General features: G+C 33.7%; 1 protein-coding gene across 1 annotated transcript; it reads left to right on the top strand.

Annotated features, from left to right (window-relative positions):
* The first annotated feature begins 225 nt into the window (after positions 1-225).
* LOC131037269 (protein IRX15-LIKE) lies at positions 226-2,236 on the top strand. Its single transcript, XM_057969344.2, has one exon. The coding sequence runs from the start codon at positions 1,015-1,017 to the stop codon at positions 1,963-1,965; it is 951 nt and encodes a 316-aa protein (XP_057825327.2). The 5' UTR covers positions 226-1,014; the 3' UTR covers positions 1,966-2,236.
* Positions 2,237-21,530: the final 19,294 nt, after the last annotated feature.

The following is a 21,530-nucleotide window of genomic DNA, read 5'->3' as shown; positions in this document are numbered from 1 at the left end:
ATAATTATGAAATTTTCCCCACTAATTGACATTTCAACTCCCTAAAATTGGGACATAACGTGTTAATAATCTTTGTTCATATAATTTAATATTTATATACTAATTTTGGTAATAAAATAACGTGCTAAATTAGCTCTCATGTAACCCGAATAACCCCAAAGTCGTCTAACAAAAGCAAGGAGATTCTTTTTCATTGGGAAATAGGGAAATCGTGAAATCGAGTCCCTTGCGGTCGTTAAAAATTGTTAAAACAAATTCCACATTCATTTTATCTATAAAATCCCCAAAAGTAAACCAATGCTTTCAAGAAGCTGGTCCTCTGTTGATTTCAGTTCGGAGTAGTAGGAAAGTCTATTATTGTCTGTCAGAAAATCCTGATTTTAGTTTGGAGTAGAAGGAAAATCTATTGTTTTCTGTCAGAGAATCCTGTAGTTAAGATTTTTTTGATCTATACTCTGCAATTATCTTCCGCTATATTGGAAAGTGCCATTGACAATCTCTGATCCATTAGTTCTTTAGTCCATATTGTACATAATAGCTTTGTTATACTTGGGTGTTCTCCAGTTTGTAAAAATGAGCACAAATTGGGGTTTACAGGCCTTCAATCCCATCTGTCTTGTTTGATATGATTGCTTTTAGGCTGCCCTGTTAACAATTCCTTTTACTTATAGTTTTTTTGTTCTTCATAAGGGCTTTGGCTTTCTAACTAAGAGAATTCTTGCTTTTGGGGAGTATTTTTTCAGGTTTGTTTAGTAGCTCATGCATTGATAATAAAATAACCCATTAGATTATCAGAAACCATTTACAGTTTTCCACAATCCCATCTGTTTAGAAGCCATTATAATCTATTTTAAGATTCATTGTTTGTCATCCAATCTGCTACTGCCATTGTATGATATGATATGCTGGATGGATTCTATAAATGAGCCCATGACTTGAATCTGAGTCTGCAGAAAGACAATCTTCGTTTGTTTTAAGACTTCTTGTGCATCATTGTTGTAATTCAAATCTACAATGAGGACAGTGGCAAAGTTAGTTGTGCTGCAGTCCACAATCCAGAGACTACACAAACATGGCCACCGATTGTGGGTTCTGGCATTTATATCATTTCTAACATTTGTTTCATTTGCAGCATTTTTGGTGAAGGAAATCAACTTTTTTCAAGCAAGGAGTTTTGAAAGCAAGGTTATCTTCAATGCTGCAAAGAGATCAGACATTCCCATGGATGTCATAGAAGCTCTTGTGCACTATGCTGGAACCAATAGTTCTGCCCAAATGAGCCAGGAAGAGATTGGGGAAATAGCACACAGTGTTCTTAAGAAGAGGCCCTGCAATCTCCTTGTGTTTGGATTAGGACATGAAAGCTTTCTGTGGAGAATCCTCAATTATGGAGGAAGAACTGTATTTTTGGATGAGAGTGAGATGTGGGTGAATGGATTGGAGGAAAAACATCCAGAAATGGAGGTATATGAGGTCCAATATACAACCAAAGTTAGTGAGTCAGAGCAGCTTCTGGCTTTGGCTAAAGAACAGATTAAAACAGACTGCCGTCCAGTGCAAAACTTATTGTTCTCTGATTGCAAACTCGGCCTCATTGATTTGCCAAATGATTTGTATAAAGTGAGTTGGGATGTGATTCTTATTGATGGTCCCAGGGGCTACTTCCCAGGGGCTCCTGGTAGGATGTCTGCAATTTTTACTGCTTCTGTCTTGGGAAGGAGTAAAAAAGAGTTTAAGGCCACAGACATTTTTGTTCATGATTTTAATAGACAGGTGGAAAAAGTTTATAGTAATGAGTTCTTGTGCAGAGAAAATCAGGTTTCTTCCATAGGGAATTTGGCCCATTATAGCATTCAAACAATGGGTATGGATTCAGTCAATTTTTGCAACCAGAACTCCACTTCAAGGGCTCCAATGACATCAAATTTGCAATGGAAGAAACTCACCATGTCTGAAAAGGCCTGACATGTACAATAGGAAACTACTTCTTATGAGAGCTTTGAAGCAGAAAATGAATCCAGAAAACTTCAGCTGTAGGTGGTATATACATCATAATCCTCAAATTTTGATGCTGCTGAGGTTAGAGAAGTAGCTTTCATGGATATTTTCTCAAAGAATCATGAAAATTCTTGCTTTCTAGCTGATGGTCATTACTTGAAAGAGTCCTTCAATGAATAACTAGTAGGAATAGATATCAACTGTAAAATTGGGTTCTATTTAATGTTGGTTTCCCTTCTATGATTGTACTTTGAAAGAGTTTTGCTTTGACTCTCTATAGTTGTTGGTTCTGCACTCCTTGAATTGTATGTTTATATGAGAAAACAAAAACCCAGAGATCTACATAGTGGTAACAGCTTCAAAAGCAGAGTAGACAGAACTAAAAGCTTGAAAGCAATTACAAATTGAAGTATATCATTCTATTAAGTAAGTGATATAATTGTTAATTAGGGGTGTGGGTGCTTGCCAAGTATCCTGTTGCATGCTCTCCTCATGAATGATTCAATAAGGTATCAACTTTTATTTTCTAAAGGACATACATAATCTATTAGTTGCTAGAATGATTCTTGGCACTAAGCAATGTTATCAAAGATCTTGTAAATAATTTATATGATAACATAAACTTCTGTTTTTCAATATCATGGCACTGCCTTATCAGAATTATGAATGCAAATGAGGGTCTTTGAAAGGCAGGTTTCATCTCTATATCTGATATAATTAGTCTGGGATTGTTTGTCCTGATGGTTAGTTTCTTAATTGTTTATGCTTCTCAAAGTTGTTATTTCCTTTTATAGGTAACTTCTATAACAACCCATTGAAGCTTATTGATCTGTAAGTTCCACGGGAAATAATGTAAATCATCAAGTTCATTTTCTGAGTTGAATTATGTCAATTGTTTGGCATCATTTAGTTCTATATGAGAGTTGTCTTATATCAGTTATATAATCTGTTCTACTTGAGAATATCAAATGATTCATTTGGGAGAACAGAAGTCATTCACTTCATTTCATTTTTTAGTTTATAGAGTAAAGTTTTAGATATAGTATTCGAGGTTATATGTTTTTGATTAAGTAAATAGGGATTTTGAAAGGGATCGTACTCTTGTACAAAGAAAAATATCAAACAAAAAATTCAGTAAGATATCAAAAGACAATCAAGAGGAGCAACCACCACACTACAAAAGACTAGGTATTACAAAACCTTACAAAGAGATCAACCCAAAGCCAGAGTTGTATGTTTTTTTTATATTAAATTTAATTTTAGCAAGATTTAAATAAACCTTATGGATTATTAAACAATTCATGGATAATAAAATATATCAAATGAAATCTTCAAAATTACAATTCTCAAAATAGTTATGTTTAAAAAATTTGGTTTATATTGAAGGGGTTGTGATTCAATTTGTTAAGTATAATTGGTCAGGATGATAGTATATTTCTTAATGGTGTCATCCACCAAAGTTAAAAGTTTGTGGACAAACAATAAATAATTGACAGGACTGAAAATTATACCTCAGGCAAATTTGATGGAATGGATTATGCCTCAGACAAATTTGGAACGGATACCCCTCTAAACCAAAAGAGGTTGATTATGCAACTGAAACTTGTACTTTTGGTATTAATATCCACCTAAGCTAGAAGTCATCCATTGTGTAGCTGAAACTTGTATTCCTGATGCCAATAAATTGACAACCTCAAATTATTATAAAGCTCTTCAATCAAATGAAAACACTATTTGATTGACAAATAAACCCACCAAAAATCAATTAAAAAAAGACCCTATAAAATCCTCCAACCATATTCTACCAACTCAAAAAAAAAATAAAAGAAAAGAAAAAGAAACCCTAAACCTGCATTTTTCTTAACTTTGATTTTGGATTGCAGAGGTTGGTATTTGGTATCAGGTTGAGGTGGACCCAAACCTGCCTTCTGTTCAAATTTACTATTAACTTCCACCGTCAATGAGTCATGTTGGAGGTGACTTGTTTGTCATTGGCACTTGTATGGATAGGATTCTTTTTATTAAAAGATAAACAAGTTTTGAAGGGATCCCAAATCTTTTCTACAAATCTTATCACAAAAACTACAGCTTATCGATTTTTATGAATATAATTATTTTCTATTTTAAAAATAAACAGATTTTGAAGAGATCGAAAACCCTTTTAACAAAACACCATCACAGAACCAGCAATCAGCAAACAGAACGCCAAAACACGTAAAAAATAGAATCGTTAAAGAATTGTTATCTCCATCTTTCTGTTCTGTTTGGAGCTTTAAACCAAAGCAAATCTCTCACCAGCAACCAGTTAAAACTTAAGAGAGTATCAAAGTCGTTGTAACTTGAAAGACAGTGTTCAACCAAACCCAGTTGGTGATCCCACAAACCATCAATTCGAAACATCTTTTTTATGCCCACTCCCTGATTAGATGAGAGTGAGGAATAGACCATCTCACCTATAAACTGAGCCTTACATTTTACCAGTAGAAACAACCCATGATAATGACAGCCTTCCACATCATTCCAGTAAAGGCAAACATTTATTAGAAATCATTTAATACAGAATTTTTTTGGTCAGTACTGCTAAAAAGGTTTTTGGATCAAAACTGGTACAGGATTGTTTTGTTCCGAACAGCAAGATGAAGACAACAGAGTAAATGATTATAGATCTGAATGTTCTATATCATTATATTAAATTGAATAAAAAATAAGTGGTGTCTTATCTATCCATGGCAGGGACTTGAAGTTTTATTTTCAATTTCTCTAAAATAACAAGTTTTTGACTTGTGCCTATAAAACGTCAAATGTGCTCGGAGTGGAGTAGGAATGCTTTGTATCAAGATATGACATTTAATTATAGGAATTGTGTGCTCCTAATGGAGTAGTTAACAATTTTGATATTTGTTGGTGAAATTTTTCAATCTTCTTCATTATTTGATTATTAAAATTTGATTTTGGGGTTTGTAATGTTAGATTTTGAAAAATCAAGTATTTATTTATTTTTTATTTTTTTGGGGGGGAGGGGGCGGTTTTATAGAACAAATTCTTTGGATTTCATATTAGATTATATGTAAATATGGAGGACGACATTGTGATGGGATTTTTTGGTAAAGATGGACTATTTTGCAAAGGTTTTGAGTCTCTCCTCATGCACTAACGTGATTAATCCTTTTGGTTCTAGGGCACAAGATTAAAAAACTAATAGAGCAGGGTTCAAGGTCATGAGAATAAATCTATGATAGTTTCTTCTACTTTGTTTATGTCTAGATATAAAGTTCTTGGATTTCCTAACCACCCCAACCTTACAAGGTTAGTGAAGGGTGCATAAAATTGAATTGTTAAGCTAGATTTGGTAATGGCTCTTCTCCCATCTAGTCTTCTAGGTTTCATTCAAATCATGAGATGGTTAAGCATCCTTTAAATTAAAACTATATTTGATAAGAACCCCTATCTAAATTAATTTAAGTCTCCCCTAATGCTAGTGTTTAGCAATGGGGATGCATAGTCATAGAATTCAATGATAATATTTTAGCTATTGTAATGGTGTAATTTAGAATTGAGGTCAATTAAGATAATAAAACCACTAGCAATCCTAAAATAACCAAAATAGTGGTGGAAAGAGGGGTGAACCTAATAGATCTAGCCTCAATCCACCTAAGGGAAGGGCTGAAAGTTTGATTAGATTCACCTGAATTTAGGGTTTCCTCTTTCTTAGGTTGAATTGATTGATAATTGTAAGTTAGGGCAAAACAATGAATTATTAAAGTTCGACTTGATTTTTCAAGACTAGGTAGTATAGATCTGCCATAGTCCTCTGAATTTTCCGTAATTGAAAGTTGAACCTATTTGTCACTATTGACTCTACTGAAATTCCTGAGTACAACTCCTACACATGTTCCCTACACACACAAAGATAGGAAACAAGTTGGGAATAGGGGTATGCCTTAGGCCAAACCCCGATTTTGGAATTAACCATGAAATTGAATTGATAAATGTAGTGAAAGACTGTTTTAAAATACATTCCTTTTGAGGGAAATGATGGATCTAAAATGCAATGCTTGAAACAACAATGTATACCTTGATGAAGTTTTGTTTGACCTTCACACAAATATTTTAGGGTTTCATGTAGACTGTCTTCATAAAACATTGATCATGGATGTCATCTTCAATATTTGAACTTGACTTCACTTCTGCTCCAATGCTTAATTGCTTGCTCACTTGAATTGAATTTTGCTAAAGTGTAATTGAGATCATAAATTTTCTTAGGTTTCAAATGAGGGGGGTAGACCTCCTTTTATACTTGGCTACCCAAAAATAAATCACATTTTCGGAGTAGGTCAACAAGGGATCTAATTTTTTGCTCATTTGAGATGATCATTGTGAGGGCAAAAAATGGGCCCTAATTGAGAGGACCAGGGCATTGGGCACCCTTGTCTTGAGATACAACCAGGGTGCACAGGGCCCTTGTCCTGTCAACTAGGACTCATAATTGGAGGGAATGTGCAGAGAAGGTGGTGAAAAGCAAGATTACAAGTGGTGTGAGCAGAATCAGAATTACTATGAAGCCTCGGTAGCTAAAGCGCGAAGGTGAGATCTAGGTGGGGAGGAAAGTGTAAGCGAGCACAATTTACAATGCTACATTTAGCGACCACTTTAGCAGGAGTATGAGACTAATCATCTCATGGTAAAGTACAAAGTTGCATTGAATTTTTTTTACCAAGATATCAAAGAGACAAGACACACCGAACCCCTAGGGACTTTAGGATCTTATTACTCTAATATATATCAAGATAAAAGAGACAACATATGAAAGGGAAAGAGAGACCATGATTGCACTAGCCTAGTAAGATTCACTTACTATGAGTCATGAAAAAGAAAAATACAAATTACAAAGAAAAAGGCTCAACTTGCAAAGTAACTTGAGTATCGAAAACATGGCATTGTGTGTGCATAAAGTGTAACATTGAATGGAGTGTATGCCCCCATGTTAAAGCAATTGCATATGCCTCATCAGGAGCAATTGGTTTAAAGTAGCATGCATCCAAAGATAAGCACATTACTACAATGAGATACCCCAACGAAAGGACAAATCAAAGGATAATGGTCACAAAAACATATAGGAACAAGCACATAAGGAATCCACTAACTATGAGGTTAGTATGCTCTTATGATAAAATAATATATATCAACAATATTTGTATTGAATTTGACCTCATCTCCCAAAGGTAGTGGAACTACGAAAAAAATGGAAGAAGAGCACAAGAGAAAACAAACAAATGATATTTTGAGTCAACAAGGAAGAGACCAAAAAGAGATCTCAATGCTTTGCATCATCCTCAAGTAGACAACACAAGTCACAATTACAAACAATAGCACATGTACAACATAACATAGAGATGACATATAGAAGAATTGAGATACAAACAAAAGAATGTCACAATGGATTTGACCTCTTTATTACCTTGAACCAACAAAGTAACACTGGTCATCTAAAGAGAACCTAACATAACACAAAAACATGTCAAACAATACATCATGGGGGAAGCATATTGCAAACAAGCAAACACACAAAAGAGAATCCATGACACAAATGAAGCTAGTCAAGCAAATAATCTGCCTCCCAATCTTGCTTAACAACATCTAAGGATGGTGGACAAGATGCAAAAGGAGCCACTAGATGGAGCTATTGCAAGCTCCAAACAAGGACCATTCTCTAATGATGAGTCACTTTGTTTGTCATTAGGATCTAGGGTTAATGCTTTTTTAAAATGTGAAGATAAATTATGATTAACATCAAAAAGCTCATACATATCATCAAAATCATTAGAATCAACATTGTTAGCATGAACAACATCATCATCCATATCATCATCTAGATTAATAGAAATAGGATCTCTTACATGAAAATAACTTGAACCATCATTTTTCGTATTTATTTTTAATTTAGGTGATTTGAGTTGCACTTCCTCCCTAGGATTAGGTGAAGGTTGGACAAATGGGATCAAGTCAACATTTTGTGTCTTTAGGGAGGAAATGGATTGGGAATCAAGCTCATGAGAATTATCACAATGTCTTCATCGACATTCTCTCACACAACGATTCCTTTTAGTTTTAGCCAAGACTTGCGAAGGTTGAGGACCAATGGAAATAGGCTTCTTTTCTTCCCTTAAAGGAGGAGGAATGAAAGAAACCCCACTAGGTTGATATATAGATTGTGCCAACAGCTCTCCTTTGTAATATGTATGAGGTGGTACTGAGACATATGTAGGAGGAATAGAAAAAGTAGGAAGAATACAAAGTCCATTATGAGGAGGAGGAATATCCATAGGTAGAGGGTCTCTAGGTTTACTCAAGGACATGAGCATCTCACTTTTCCACTTTTGATAAGATAAGAAAAGGATGTCACTTTGAGGTTTAAGAGGCTTATGTTTTTTAGGCCAAAATTAATCAAGAGTGAAATTTCCATGCTTTTATCTTGGGTTGGTAAAGGCTATGATTAATTGTTACGATAGTGTCATTATGAGGGAATTTTAAACATTTATGAATTATAGAAGAGATATCTTTCATGGAAGGGAGCCAAGGATTTTCCAGCTTCACATGAAATTGATTCAATGTAGGAATAATAGAAAAGGTCCCATCTAGGCACTTACTACCAACCTCAATAAGAAGAGTGATAGAACCAATAGTAGGGCAAGAGAAATAATCATACACCTTAACCATAACATCAGACTTATCATATGTTACTTTCTGCAATTGTTGAATATAAAGTTGTTCTTTATTAATCACATTCACCATACACATCAGATCAATGCACACCCCTTGTGAGAGTTTGTCTTTGATCTTTGCAGTGACATATAATGGAGCATTAGGTGCAACAATGGTCTCACTAGGAGAAAAAGTAATGGATAAGTATTTAGGAGGTTGAGGTTTGTCAACAAGGTTTACAATATTATTAGATTCTATGCCAAGGTCATTCGAAGAAAAGGAAAGAGACTCATACTCAACAACATTGGTAGAGTTGGAAGGAAAGGGATTGGTGAATTTTTGGAGATTTTGATTAGGAGGAGCTACAAATTTGTTTCCTTTCTCATTGAAACCAGCTACGAATATAGTATTATTATCAATGAAGTCTTGAATCTTATTCCTCAATATATAACATTTCTTAGTATCATGGTTGGGTTGATGGTGATATTGACAAAAAGATTTAGGATAATGGTAAGGTGGCAATGGTTTAGAAAAGTCAATTGGTTTGATGGTAGGAAGTTACAACACATTATCATTTATCAACCTTGTCATTAAACTATGCAAAGACTCAAAAAGAGGAGTTAATTCTTTTCTAAAGTATTTGGATAAAGGGTCCACACTTGAGGTTGTGGTTACCACTTGAGTGTTAATGTTGTTATTTATCTTGATGTAACTTTTTTTGGTTTTAAACTTCACAAATGATTGTTGAGCACTCCCATTCTTATCAACCAAAGCCATTGAAGAGGATGATTCAAATTGACTCACTTAAAGTTGATATTTATGAAGCACTACACACATTTGTGTAAAGGAAGTAAACTCATAGATTAGAAGATTATCTCCAATGTCCTTTTGTAAATTAGTAATAAACATTCTTTGAGCATCATGATCAAGCACGATATACGAAATTTGAGAATGAAAATGTTTATATCTACAAATAAAATTAGTCACTTTTTCTTTAACTCCTTGCTTACAATGAATCAAGTAAGTCAAAATAATCTTAGGATCAATATTATTTTGGAATTGTTGAATGAAATAATTAGCCAATTGTCGAAAAGAAGTAATACAATAAGGAGACAAAGAAGAATACCATTGCAAAGCTTTATCTCTAAAGGTTCTATTAAACAATTTAGCCATAAGCCTTTGTTCATGAGAAAAATCACTACACAAAGTTTGAAAGGTCTTCACATGAATCAAGGGGTCACCTTTTCCTTTGTACAACTCCAATTGAGGAACTTCCATATGCTTATGGCGAACCGCACAGACAATGTCATCGAATAGTAGGCTTGCTACATCGCGGGGGCTTCACTTAGTGAACTTGGGTTATATCACATGTGTTCATGGCATACTAAAGAATCCCCCTATTTTTTAAAAATATTACCCTAAACTCATTTTTTGTCACACCCTCCTAATACACAACCCATTTTCAACATATATTGCATTTTTTCATAGCATGAATTAAAAACTCCCCTATTTCCACTAGATAGGCAATATATTGAGCACATGATATAATATTGCCTAGCTAGTGAAGCCCTCATGTGATACATCAAATGTAGGGACATTGAACTTGGATTGAGCTATGGAATTCGATTGATGTTGTAAGGATGTACAACAGTTTAGGCTAGGAATTATTGATGGTTGCTTCAGTGGATGGATTGAAATTAGATATATTGGAATGTGATGGAGGAGTAACATTGTTGTATGTAGGTGGAGGTTGAGAATAAGGAGGGGAAACATTATGGTATGTTGGTATGGGAGATGATTGTGAAACAAATGGAAAACTCATAGGAGGAGGTATGTAAGAATATTGATTAATAGGATTTCCCCCATAACTAACATATGTAGGATTGACATTTTGTGTGGAAATAGTCATGATAGAAAATACAAATGTAGGCACACTACACACGGATATAGGCATAGGAATGGAATGATAAACTTGACTAGTAGGTTGATAGTAACCAAGGGCTTCAATGCAACTTTTAAGTGGCATAATATTAGTGTAAATAATATGAGCATGGCCCTGCAACAAATCTACATCAATCTTATCACTTTGGTCCTTTCTTTTTAAACCTTCAATTAAGGGGATTGCCTCACTTTCCAAGTATTGTTGACTCATCCATTGTTGAAGATTTTTAAATTCATTGTCAATCTTCTCCAATTGGTCAATAGTAACCCTAGTTAGTGATTCATCCACATCGTGAGAAGTATGAGGCGAATGGGGATAAATAATTTCATTTGTTGGGTTGGAGGAAACACCAACATTCTCATGGAACAAGTTATCCAATGGAGGATCCATATCCATAGTGTTTAAACCTTGGGAAGCCTTAAGTCTATAACTTCTTGTCATGGGAATATTGTATATAGGACCAAGGGTAAAAAAACTCATGCACAAAGGAGGGAAATTTGAATGCAAAAAGTAAAAAATTTGATTGAAAATGATTGACTAACCAAGATATTAAGCAATGTAAATTATGAATTTGAAAAAAAGATGCCTTAAAATCATAATCAGATTTGAAAATACAATTGAAAAATTGTGCAACCTACAAGTTAATTTTAGAATTATACATAAAGGTTTTTGTGAATTTAACCTCTAAATTTATGTAACTCAATTGAAAATTAAATTTGAGTGAAAATTTGAATTTTTAAATGCATACAAAATCAGATCTAAGACAATAAATCAAATTTAAGCATGAAAGATGTCAGGTTCACCAAAATGTAATCGTGTAATATGGAATTGGGATCAATTAAAATAATAAAACCACTAACAATCCCAAATTAACCAAAATAGTGGTGGAAAGAGTAGTGAACCTAATAGATCTAGCCTCAATTCACCTAAGTCAAGGGCTAAAAGTCTGATTAGATTCACTTGGATTTAGGGTTTCCTCTTTCCTTGATTGAATTGATAGATAATTGCAAATTAGGTAAAAAAAAAAATTATTAAAGTAAATCATTGCAAATAGACTTCTAAAGATATACCATGGAGCCATAAATTGAGATTTGGGTAGAAGAATATGTCTAGAACCTATTCCTAGAAATTCAAGCTAATTTTTCTGGACTAGGTAGTACAGATACACCTCGGTCCTCTGAATGTTTTCATCGAAAGCTAAACCAGTTCATCATTATTGACTCTGCCAAAATTCCTAAGTACAACTTCTACACATAGAAAGATAGGAAATAGGTTGGGAACATGGGTTTACCTTATGTCAAACCCCGATTTTAGAATTAACCATGAAATTGAATTGATAAAGGTAATGAAAGACTATAATAAAATACTTTCCTTTTGAGGGAAAGACTGGATTTAAAATTTAATGCTTGAAACAACAATGTACATACCTTGATGAAGTTTTGTTTGACCTTCACATGAATCTTTTACGGTTTCATGTTGAATTTCTTCATAAAATCATTGATCATGGACGCCATCCTCAACATTTGAACTTGACTTCACTTCTTCTCCAATGCTTGATGAATGCTTGATTGTTTTCTCACTTGAATTGAATTTTGTCAAAGAGATTGGGATCATAAAGTTGCTTAGGTTTTAAATGAGAGGGGTAGACCTCCTTTTATACTTGGCTACGTGAAAACAAATTACATTTCTAGAGTACTCTGACATGAGATCTAATTTCCTGCTAATTTGAGATGACCATTGTGAGGGCCAAAAATGGGCCCTAATTGAGAGGACCAGGGCATTAGGCACCCTGGTCATGTCAATCAAGAGTTAGTCTTGGAGGGAAGGCGAAGAAGGTGGTGAAAAAATAAGATTACAAGTGGTGTGAGAAGAATCAACATTGCTATTAGGCCTCAAAAGCTGAAGGGCTAAGGTGAGGTCTAGGTGAGGGCAAAATTGTAGCCGAATATAATTTACGATGCATAGCTACAAAAAATACTTACTTGGGTAATACTTTAATATATCATTTTCACTATTATTTGTGCTATTTGATTAATATAGAGGAATTAGTATAATGTAAATGAAAGAAAGCAAAGGTGCGAGATAATTCTTCCAACACTAATATAGTAGGGGGAGGTTATGCAATTTTTATTACAAATATTAACAATTATAGTATAAAGAAACACATACATAAGGTGATATTTAAAATGCATAAATATTATCACAATAATCACATAATATACATGGGAAAAACCCTTTTGGGTAATAAAGCCCACACTCCAAAAGAACAACTCTTTATATTCTTTTAAATTGGTGAGGTTACAATACAATGCTAGAGCCAAGCTCTTAAACACGAGTCTTCAATAATCAACACACAAAACTGGATCGATTTCAACAACATAACATTACCTGCAAAAACCTTCTCATACAAAATTACCTCTAAGACATCCAATATATAGAGAGAACAAGTAAAGAGGTGGCTCCTAGATGAAGCTAGAAGAGATGGGCATCCAAAATCATTTGGCATATTTTCCAACTACCACCAAACATGCAAATGACACTAGTACAAGATTCTTCGAACCCTCATACGTACCTCCAAATTTGGATGCCTTATGTTTGCCATAAATATGTATGCCAAATGCTCTTACACAACTTACAACTATCATAAATGTATCAGAACTAATAACACTTAAATCTTTAAGAGAATTTGTCATAACTGACTATTAATGGATGATTCTCTTACACTTTGTCATTACCCAACTTGGGTGCCCACATTCTCCATGTAAATATTCCCTTTGACACTTGTCCAACCTATCATATAATCTAGTTCTTAGACATCATAGCTTGTCATAGGAATTTATCATTCATTATAAGTCATCATAAGCTCTTACACACTGCTCAAGATGCTAACACATGACAAAGAATCTCTACTACAAAATGGGAAACTTACCCCCTCATGTGAGGACAAAATTTACAACCTTGTCATCTCTTAGCATTATGATAACTTATTGTGCCAAGTCACACTAAAATATGTTGTAGGACGTGCAAGAAAATACAACATAGAAATAAACAAGTACAATAATAAAATAAATCAATGCTAGGAAAACTAAGGTTGAGAAATCTTAATTCCCAACATTCTACCACTTGTTGAACACCTTAATAGAACCAATATGAACATGATTTAATTGCTATAAGTCGTGAGGCCCGTAGACTTCAAACACCATTTGAAATTCTCTTTAATTAATTATTTTCTTGATGCATCTATAAAATTCATTAAAGTGTCAACCTTCTCCAATTTTACCTTCCCATCCTCCACCATATCACAAACAAAATAAAATTGAACATCAATGTGATTTGTTCTAGCATGGAAAGTAGGATTATTTGTTGATAAAATGATGCTCTAACTATCAAAAAATATAGTAATTATCCCTATAGAAAACATAATATCCAAACACAAGCATCTAAGCCAAATAGCTTCCTTATAAGCTTGAGTAACAACCATATACTCTACTTTTTTCATGGACAAAACGACTATAGCTTGTCACTTACTCATCCAACTTATAGCACCATAGAACATAGTAAAAATACAATCATTGATGGATATTCTATTGTCAATGTCACTTACCCACTTTGAATCAACATATCCACCATTACTCACGAAAGATCAAGGTCCAATAGGATAAACATGAGCACATGAGGAGTACTCAAAAGTATACCTCAAATATTTGAACACTCTCTTAATTGCATCCCAATACATCAATCTAGGATTAGCCATATATCAACTCATGACTCCCACTACTTGGGTAATGTCTGATCTAATATAGACCATCACATACATAAGACTATCAACAACACTCACATATGGTAAATTGGCCATGCCCTCTACCTTAGTAGGATATTTTGGACAATTCTCCATAAATAGCTTCATTAATGCACTAAGAACTATCATAGATGATCTACAAGATGACATGTTAAATCTCTTCAACACTAAATTTACATAGTTACTTTAGCTTAACTGAAGATTTCTATTAGCTCTATCTCTTTTGATCTCCATTACAAGAATGCACCTATCTACTCCTAAATCTTTCTTTTAAAACTTTGTTGGCAACTAAGACTTCAAGTTAGAAATCATAGATTTTCCATTCCCAAAGACAACCATATCATCCACATATATGCAATAATGAGAATGTGACTATTATCAATTTTGAAATAAATAAAATGATTGGATTTAGACCTCTAAAATCCCAAACTCAACACATAGTGATAAGAAATTTGGTACCACACCCCTATTTCAAACCATACAAATAATTTTTCAACTTGCCAGCTAGATTTTGTTTACCTTTTACCATGAAATTATCTGGTTGTGGCATATAGATTTCTTCCTCTAAATCACTATGAATGAATGCCATCTTCACATCCATTTGCTTGATTTCCAAGTCATAAGTTGCAACAAGAACTAAATAGATGTCATCTTTGCAATGAGAGAAAATATTTCACCATGATTAATTCTTTCCATTTTTGAATACCCCTTCGTAACTAGCCATGCTTTATGCTTCTCAATATTATCACCAAGACTAAATTTCTTCTTAAACATGAAATTGGAATCCAATGAAAAATAAGCTAGGCTAATTAGTGTTAGCAATAAAAGAAAAAATGAAATTGGAATCCAATGAAAAATAAGCAAACTTATCTAGTTTTGGTCTGATTTTGGCCTGGGGGTCTTCTTCTTCTTTTAAACTTTCAAAGTTGGTAGAGCTCTCCTCATGAATAGGTCCAATAGGAGCTCATTTTTCTTCTTTCATTAGAGTAGGTGGAACTTGAACTACCTCTTTTTTCACCTCTTCTTTCTCTAGTAGGTGGATACTTTATCTTTTCTTTTGAGAAAATAAGCAAATATTCTTCTACTATACTCATCAATAAATGGAAAAAAGTACATAGATCTAGAAATGAAAGGAATGTTTACTACAATTGAATATACTAAATCCAACAACATAGAAGACTTGTGAGAGCTCAAATAAAACTAAACATGGTTTTGTTTACCATATATGCATTGTTTGAAAAAGTCAAACTCAATATTACAATCACCAAACCCCTTAAAAGGGTATTTATTTTTTAGGTTTTGAGACCCTTATCACTATGTGACCAACTCTTTATTTCATTACATTGTCTTCTTTGTTGAAACTTTCATCTCCAAAGCATTGGCACCCTTAGGTACCTCAAAATCATGATCATTAGATGTAGAAGCAATAGACTTCCTAAGAGATTGATCTAATGATGAGGATGAATAATCCAAACCTCTTCTTTGGCTCCATAGATTAACTATTGCATTAAACTATGCACACATCAAACTTATTGATGAGTGCCTGAATATGGCATTTTTAATGATACTTTATGCTTAAAAACTCTTAATATTTTGTTAATTAATGTGCCTAGCGACAGACTATATACATGCATGTTTATTGCTTTTTCTTTTATACTCTGCTAATTAGATGATATATATTAGAAATAGTATTTTGTGTAAATGGAATACATTATGACTGATTAATGAAGAAACAACTGATCTTTTAAATTTTTGTTGTTATATCTCATACTACCTTTCCTAGATATGTTTCAGATATGCTTGGAAGTTATCGTAAGACATGGAATCATGAACTTCATGTTCAAACAACATCGAATTCTTGGTCACCCCTGATCACTCCAGTTGGATGATACTTTTGTTTTTCTCTAAGTCTATTTCATCGGCTATTCTATGGAACTTCAAGTTTTGTTCGAATAATTAATGCATTGTAAAGTCTTTTGCAGTTTAGGCTAGTTTATGTTACTCCTCTAGGAAAGTAACATTGCATTTTGAATTTGAACAAGGGTATGTATATTTATCCTATGGTTTTCATTAGAAAGATAGTTAGCTAAATTGTAAGTTAGCCGTCAGATCAAAGTATCATTTCTATAATTCCAAAACTTGTTTTACTCCCTCCTGGGAGCCAATTGTAAATAAAAATTGAAGTTGATCTAAGATATCTACGTTTAAGGATCCCACTAGAGGAAGAGAAAGGTTTTCTCAACCTAAGTGAGGTGATCCTGATTTTATTATTCATTTTATTTGAATATTGCATGTCCAATTTAGTTACATTCTTTTCTACATGTTCATAATAATTTTAAGAAATGAAAAATCAATTGAAATCTGTAGTTTTCATTCAAAAGTTGATTCATTAACTTTTGAGATAGAATAATTCATTCACATAGGTTCAAACTTGTGATTTCTTAGTTTATCTCAAATTGATCAAATGTTGCATTCCAATTTAGTATTAATCTTGTTAAAATAGATGGCAATGGTGATTGAAATTGCGATTAAGACAAAAAAATTGTTAAATTTGTTCATGGAATTTAGTTTTCTTTAAATATTATGTAAAATAAATTCAATTTTTTTGCAATTGTAAAATAGATTTCATTTTCTAGCAAGTAAAATAGGATTTCAATTCATGTTGTAGTTTAGATGTGGTTTAGTCCTAGTTAGATAATTCCATGAATCGGTTTTAATTAAAGTTTTGTCTAGATTACATCAAAATCACTAGAGTCCTCTCCAGAATAGATTTGTTCTCTTCGGTCTTAGCTTGAAGAAAGTGTCATTAGCATAGGATTTAGTTCTTAGAAAGAGATCCTGAGAGCTCCTGACAGAGCATGACCGAAGCCAAATTCACTATTCTCAATGCAAAAACCTCCCAACTTAAACTCATCTGTGTCGCATACAACTCTATGAAACACCTGGTTCGATATTGAAAGAATTAAATGATGTGAGTTGTGAGACCAACAATCTCATCCATCATTTTTGGCACTGTTGTTGGGGATCTAAAAGATCTAGCTACCAAAGTTTGAATTTTTAGTGTTGGTAAGGAAAGAGTTAATTAGGATGTTGATGAGAAGAGCTAGAGATCCTTTTGGAAGATTTCTTCTGAGGCATTATAATCTTGATCAATTGTAGGAAGAACAACAAGACCAATTCAAAGAACAACAAGAACAACAAGAACCATTTGAACAACAACAACAAGAAATGGGTGATAGAGTAGCAGCTGAGGATCCTCCACCTAATAGGACATTTTCATATCCTATTAATTTGAATGTGGGATATCATGAGCCCCATATGAAAAATATTTCACCCTTGGTGTTACCAAATTTTAGAGGAAAAACTTCTAAAGATCCTGATCAATTTCTCTTTGAGTTTAAATTCCTTTGTCAAACTTATGATTACACATCTAATAATTAGAAGTTAAAGTTATTTCCTTCTACTTTGAAACAAACAGCATTGCAATAATTTATGGGTTTATGCATCAATTCAATCTCAACATGGAAGGAGATGGAAATTGTGTTCTTGGATAAGAACCAAGATTATTATCAAGTGAGAGATAGGAAGGATGAGTTATTTCGAATGAAGCAAATAGAAGATGAAAGTTTGGAAGATTGTGTTGATAAATTTTTGTTTGTATATAAAAGATGTGTCGAGGGATTCAATGATGATATTAGTAGGAAAATTTTCTTAAGGGTAATTGATGATGAGTCTTGAGAAGCTTTGAATTTAATGGGAAAAGGAAGTATCAATAAAATTGCTTTGGAAGATATTATTGGTATATGTAGAAATTACTCTAGAACCAAAGTTGGGACTAGGGATTCTAGAAGAAACAAAGCTTTAGGTCTTGATATATCCCAAGTGATGGAGGAAATAGAAAATTTGAAAACTAATCTACTCCATCTTAATACTCAAGCAGACAAGAAAAATATTGAGCCCTTAGCCATTTACTTTTCAAAATGTAGGGGAATATATATTTTAAGGGAATGTCCATTAAATCAGATTGATCTTTGTGAAATTTGTGAAAAGCTACATGCAAAAAGAACTTGTAATCTCCTACCATAAATTAAAAACCATTAGAAGAAACCTCCTATTGTGGAAGAGGAGCTCAACTATGTTGGCAACAATAATGACGGAAAACTGAGAAGGGGAGGGTGAATCAGTTTTCACTGGATCTACAATCTTAACCATAAAAAATTATCTGATAAACTTCAACAATGACAGAGATAAGAAAATTGATAACCCAGCACTAAGATTTTGACGTGGAAAACTTGGTTAAGGGAAAAACCATAGTGGGAACCTACCCACATTAAGATGATACTCTGTAGTAGTATGCAAAAATATTACAATGGGGAATGCACATGCATTCCGGCACACTTCCTAGAGCTCACTACTCAAAAGATAATGACTCAGAAGGCTACAACCCTCAAGGAAGTCTCATTGACTTACAAAAATATTAGACTACAACTCGGTAGAAATGAACTACAATAATAGCATCTCCAAATATCCGATGATAGTTTTAGTTAAGCACAATTGTCTGCTCTGCAACACCAATCTCTCCTCAATGCACTACACTGAAAGATGAATACTTGCTCGCACATACACCACTCTCTGATAATGCAGACACAACCTTGATACCCAAATTACATGACAATATCACCTATTTATACAATTCATCAACCTTGACAACAAGGTCGGCTAAACCCTCAACTCACAATTACAAAATTACATCACATGATACAAATATTGACCATCAAAATAATACAATGATTTACATGACATAACATGGACCTAAATCAAATCTCCAAACATGCAACACCATCAGAAATCACGCCAAGATCAACTGCAACACGCTACACTACCAGGGAAAACTGCATAACACAAAGAACATCATAGGTTCAACAAAATCACCAAGAACATGCACAATGATTGATGCAGATCACCAACAAGCATGTTAGAATCATTAGTAACAGCTGCACCAACACCACTTATCAAATCTTCATTTGTCAACATTTGAAAATCAAGAACACTCAAATAGAAGCAGTTGTCATGAAGAAAGATAAATTATGGAGCACCAAATCATGAATCTTTTGAAATGAAGATACACAAGACCATCCCAAACAATATCACAAAATATCAGTACAAGATTTGATCACACCAAAATATACCAGAGGAAATACTGAACTCTGCAAAGAACTAATCAGATAAACAAACTGCAAAACCAGATCATATGATGTGATCAATTAAGCTTCCCGGATCACCAAGACTAGTACAAAATATATAATGATACTAGAGATACTCCATACACAAAACCATAATCCCAATAAACCAATCTACAATCATCAGAGAAGGAATATGTTGACATCAATGACAACAACATATCCCAGCAACAGCAATGTCAAACAATCTCCCCCTTTGGCATTGATGGCAACATATGAATGTGAAAAATAATCTGTGTAAAAAAATAACTCCAGCAAACTCTCCCTAAGATCAAGTAAATAAAATAATTTTTCACATGCATCTCTCCCCCTTTGACAACAATGCCAAATATCTCAAAAGAGATAACCAAACTATCTTTCATAGATAAACATATCATGAATCTCTCCCACTAAAACACATAACCAGACTACTCCACCAGAGGAGAAACACCAACTCATCAATCTAGATAAAGAGATAAGACTATGAATTCCACTTGATTGATGCAACTCAATGCATCTAGTTCTCATCAGGAGGGGTGGATACCCCTAACTTGTCTCTCAAATAGACAAATGTATTTGTAGGCAAAGGCTTAATGAAAATATCAGCAATTTATTCCTTTGTAGATACATATTCCAGCTTAACTTCCTCTTCATTGACTTTTTCTCTCAAGTAATGATATTTAATTGACACATGTTTAGTCTTTGAATGTTGCACCAAATTCTTTGACATGTTGATAACACTAGAATTGTCACAGTATATGACAATAGGCTCATCATAGGTAACTCTGATATCCCTCAACATTTGCTCCATCCAAACCACCCGAGTTCAACTACCAACAACAACAATATACTTAGCTTCAAAAGTACATAAGGATACTAAATCTTGTTTCTTACTAGCCCATGAAACCAATTTCTTACCCAAAAAGAAAGCACCACTAGAGATATTCTTCTAGTCATCAACATCACTAGCCTAAAGTATCAGTGTAAGCAGATAACATAAAATCATCATTCCTCGGATACCACAAACCATAATCCACAATTCCCTTCATGTATCTAAATATCCTCTTCACAAAAATGACATGACTCACTTTCAGATCAGCTTGATATCTAGCAACAATGCACACAACATGCATAATGTTTGGCCTAGTCTAAGTAAGATATAGTAGTCCATCAACCATAGACCTATACAAGCCCTGATTAGCTTTCGGAGATTCATCATTCTTAGATAATTTGTAGCCAGTCACCATAGGAGTTCCAACCGGTTTGGAGTCACCCAAACTTCTTCAACAATTCCTTCACATATTTAGTTTGAGATATAAAGATACCTTTTCTAGTCTATGAAATTTGCAAACCTAAAAAAAATCATCTCACCTATCATAGACATCTCAAATTCTTTCTGCATATCATCGGCAAACTTCATGCTCAAGTTATCATCACCTCAAAAGATAATATCATCAACATATACTTCAACAATCAAGATGTTGTCATTTTCAATCTTAAAATATAGGTTACTATTAGCAGTCCCTTTATTAAATCCCAATTTCAACAAGTACTTATCCAATCTAGCATACTAGGCTCTAGGGGCTTGTTTCAATCCATAAAGAGATTTCTTCAGTTTACATACCATGTTTCCATCATCTGATAATGAAAATCCATTAGGTTACTCAATGTAGACTTCTTTCTCAATATCATCATTCAAAAAGGCAAATTTGACATCCATCTAATATACCTTGAAATCTTTATAAGAAGCATATGCAAGCAATAGTCTAACAACTTCAAGTCTGGCTACCAGAGCAAAAGTCTCCTCATAATAAATTCCTTCTTTCTGTGAATATCCTTTACAAACCAATCTTCCTTTATCTCTAACAAC

Source organism: Cryptomeria japonica, chromosome 5 (genome assembly GCF_030272615.1).
Source record: "Cryptomeria japonica chromosome 5, Sugi_1.0, whole genome shotgun sequence".
NCBI classification, from domain to species: domain Eukaryota; kingdom Viridiplantae; phylum Streptophyta; class Pinopsida; order Cupressales; family Cupressaceae; genus Cryptomeria; species Cryptomeria japonica.
Note: the sequence above shows the minus strand (reverse complement) of the source record. Positions and strands in the feature narration are given on the sequence as shown.